The 3471-nt window shown below is 43.3% G+C and overlaps 1 protein-coding gene across 1 annotated transcript in view; it reads left to right on the top strand.

Annotated features, from left to right (window-relative positions):
- Window positions 1-566: 566 nt before the first annotated feature.
- The window catches only part of TMEM40 (transmembrane protein 40), a 21761-nt gene continuing 18856 nt past the window's right edge, over window positions 567-3471 (top strand). The window contains exons 1-2 of the mRNA XM_006868681.1: window positions 567-627; window positions 1199-1336. Coding sequence (XP_006868743.1) covers window positions 567-627; window positions 1199-1336 — 199 coding nt within the window. The remainder of the gene's footprint in view (window positions 628-1198; window positions 1337-3471) is intronic.

Raw genomic sequence — 3471 nt, 5'->3', positions numbered from 1 at the left:
AACCTATGATGCCACATCAATATTTCGAATTTCTCTAATTGTATACTTCTCTCTGGTAGCGTAGTGGTTATGAATTGGGCTGCCAACCTCAGGGTCAGCAGTTTGAAACTACCGTGAGAAAAAGCTGAGGTTTTCTGCTCATAAAGATTTATAGCCTGGGAAACCCTGTACAGGGTCACTATGAGTCAGAACCGACTCCATGGCACATAACAATACAAAAACTCCTTTTTTTTGTAAGTTATTTTCCTTGTCTTTTTGAATATTGGGTGTTTCTGTTTCTCTCTCTGTGTTTTTTTGGAGTTTCTGAGTGGTGCAAAAAATCAACACATTAGGCTGCTAACTGATAAGTTCACTCAGAGGTGTCTTTGGTGATCTATAAAAGCCATTGGGAACCCTCTGGGGTACAGTTCTACTCTGCACACATGGGATCTCCATGAGTCAGTATCAACTTGACAGCAACTGATTTTTTGGTCTTTTTCTTATTTGTTGGCCACGCTCTTTATATATGAAGGATGTTCACTAAAGTGCTTTTAATTACTTATTATTATTATTCCTCCAGGGACCACATGGAGACTTCAGAATCCTCCTCTCACAATGAAGTCCACAGAGAATCAGAAGATCTAGACGGTACGCTTGCCTTCCCTCATCCTCTGGGCCAAACCACATGGAGGTGGACTTTAGCAGTGGGTGGACAGGAGAATTTCTTGCTCAGCTCATATGGCACAATTGCTTGAGTCACAATTTAGACATCTAGAGAAGTAGTGATTTTACACACAGGAACACACATCCATGTGCTCAGTTCATCCTAGCATGTTCTAGTGGCATGAACCTTCTAGAGACTTGGCCTAGCTCTTTGGAGAGCTCCCAGAAGGTGGGAAGGGTCCTGTCTGGCTCCAAACTGAGCTATGGGGAGGTTTAGGGCTTGATTAGAGCCCATCTGGGAATCCTAAATTGGCAGCTATTCTAGAGTCTAGTGGTCCTGAGGGCAGGGAGAGAGGCTTAAGAAAAATTTCCACCCTAGGCCTTCCTAAGGAGCCTTATTTTCCTGCACCTGCCTCTGGTCCTGAGTGTTTGGGGGAAAAAACCCAGACTCTCCTGGCTCTCCAGGTCCAAGTCAACCCCTGCGGAGAGGGCAGGTTTGATGGTCTCAAGTGAGAAGGGTGGGAAACCTATCCCTTCACCTGCATGTGCCTTCTAGATGGAAAGACAGACTTCCATGAGCAAGACCAGAAGGCTGAACTTTTTCCTGAAGAACAAAATAAGAAAGACAAGTCTTCATCCTCCTCTTCCTCCTCCTCATCCTCCTCATCCTCCTCCTCCTCCTCCTCCTCCTCAGGTATAGCAACATTCTATTATTTTTGCAAAAATATATCTAACACAACATTTGCCAATTCATGGCTTTCCATATGTGCAGTTTGCTGATGTCAGTTACATTAATCATGTTGTACAACCATCATCCAAAATCGTTACCAAATTCCCCATCACCATGAGCCCAAACTCACTGCTTCCTAAGCAACAATCCCCTCTTTCCCTCTCTCTCCCACCCCTGGTCACCATGAATAAAACTTTGGACTAGAATAAAATTTTGGTCTAGAATAAAACTTTGGTCTAGATATTTCAAATAAATATATCTATGTACAAGCGTCCTTCAAAAAGTTTGTGGACAAATTCCATTCTCTTTTAATTACATTTTTCCATGACCTCTTTGAAATTGTCTCATATGTGGGTGTGTTGTTGTTGTTAGGTGCCATGTGACAGAGTAGAACTGTCCCATAGGATTTTCTCGACTGTAGTCTTTGTTGGAGAAGATTGTCATGTCTTCTCCTGAGGAGCCACTGGATGAATTTGAACTGTCAAAAAGAAGTCTGATGGGCAAGGTGAGGGCTGTAGAGTGGATGGATAATTTTCATAGGGCAGCTCTTGTTACATTCAAATAATTGTCATGATGGAAAAAAAATTCCTTAGCACAACTTTCCTGGCTTTTTCCTTATCAATGTAGTTCTCAATTTCTTAAAGCTTCTTCAAAACAAACCCTATGATCATCCTGTGTCCTTTCAGAAACCCTATCAAGATTGCTGTTGGTTGTAGTAAGTGCCATCGAGTTGGTGCCTTCTCCTAGAGACTCTATCTACAACACAATGAGACACTGCCTGGTTCTGCACCAGCTTCACAGCTGTTGATACGTTTGAGCCCACTGTTGTTGCCACTTTGCCAATCCATCACATTGGGGGTCTTCCTCTTACTCACTGACCTTTCACTTTACCAAAGGAGTCCTGGCAACAAGCTGGGCTGCTTGCTATAAAGTCAGTAGTTCAAATCTACCAGTCGCTCCATGGGAGAAAGATGAGGCTTTTTGCTCCGGTAAAGATTTGCAGTCTTGGAAATTGTATAAAGAGTCACTGTGAGCAGGAAGTGACTTTGGCACACAACCACCACCACCACCACTTTACCAAGCATAATGTTCTTCTCCAGAGACAGGGTCCTTCCTGAGAGTTGCCCCAAGTATGTCTCAAGATGCGGCAGTGTTTTGTCTGTAAGGTTTAGGGTCGCTAGGAGTTGGAACCAACTCAACGGCACTTAATGACATTGATCTTGAAAGATTTTCTCAAATGACACAGGATGATCATAGGGGCTTATTTTGAAGAGGTTTTAAGAATATTGAAAACTGCAATGATGAGAAAAAGGCCAGGAAAGTTCAATGACTTCTAAGAGTCCTGATCAGTGCTGAACTGCAAACCACAAGGTGGGTCAGTTCGCTCCAGAGAAGAAAGATGAAGCTTTTTACTCCCACAACGATTTACAGCCTCTGAAACCCTGTACAGGGTTGCTATGGGTCCAAATGGACTCAAAGGCATTTAACAGCAATATCAACTATATATGGACTGCTGGTGTGGCGCTGTAGGGTCAGCACTGGACTGTGAACCACAAGGGCTACAGTTCAAACCTCAGAAACACTATGCAGGGTCGCTGGAGTCAGCATGTCACACTGTGGTGACTTGCGTGTTGCTGTGATACTGGCAGCTATGTTACCAACAGTTTGAAAGCTGGCAGGGTGACCCCTGGTGAACAGGTTTCAGCTGAGCTTCCAGACTCAGACTAGAAAGAAGGAGAGGCAGACTATCTCAGAATGTTTAGCCACTGAACACCTTAGGGATAATAGTACAACACTGTCAGATAGCACCAGGATATTGATTATTGAAACATGATGACTAGCACCAGAATCTTAGTATCGTGTCAGAAGATGAACCCTTCAGGTTGGGGTATGACTGGGGAAGAGCTGCCACCTCAAAGTAGGGTTGGCCATGATGATGTCAATGGAGTAAAGCTTTAGGGACCTTCATTTGCTAATGGGGCACAACTCAAAATGAGGAGAAACAACTGTAAACATCCATTCATAATCAGAACATAGAATGTATAAAGTGTGAATCCAGGAAAATTGGAAATTGTCAGAAATGAAATGGAACACATAAA

This window comes from Chrysochloris asiatica, unplaced genomic scaffold (genome assembly GCF_000296735.1).
Source record: "Chrysochloris asiatica unplaced genomic scaffold, ChrAsi1.0 scaffold00121, whole genome shotgun sequence".
NCBI classification, from domain to species: domain Eukaryota; kingdom Metazoa; phylum Chordata; class Mammalia; order Afrosoricida; family Chrysochloridae; genus Chrysochloris; species Chrysochloris asiatica.
The sequence above is the reverse complement of the archived record's forward strand: the minus strand, read 5'-3'. Positions and strand labels throughout refer to the sequence as shown.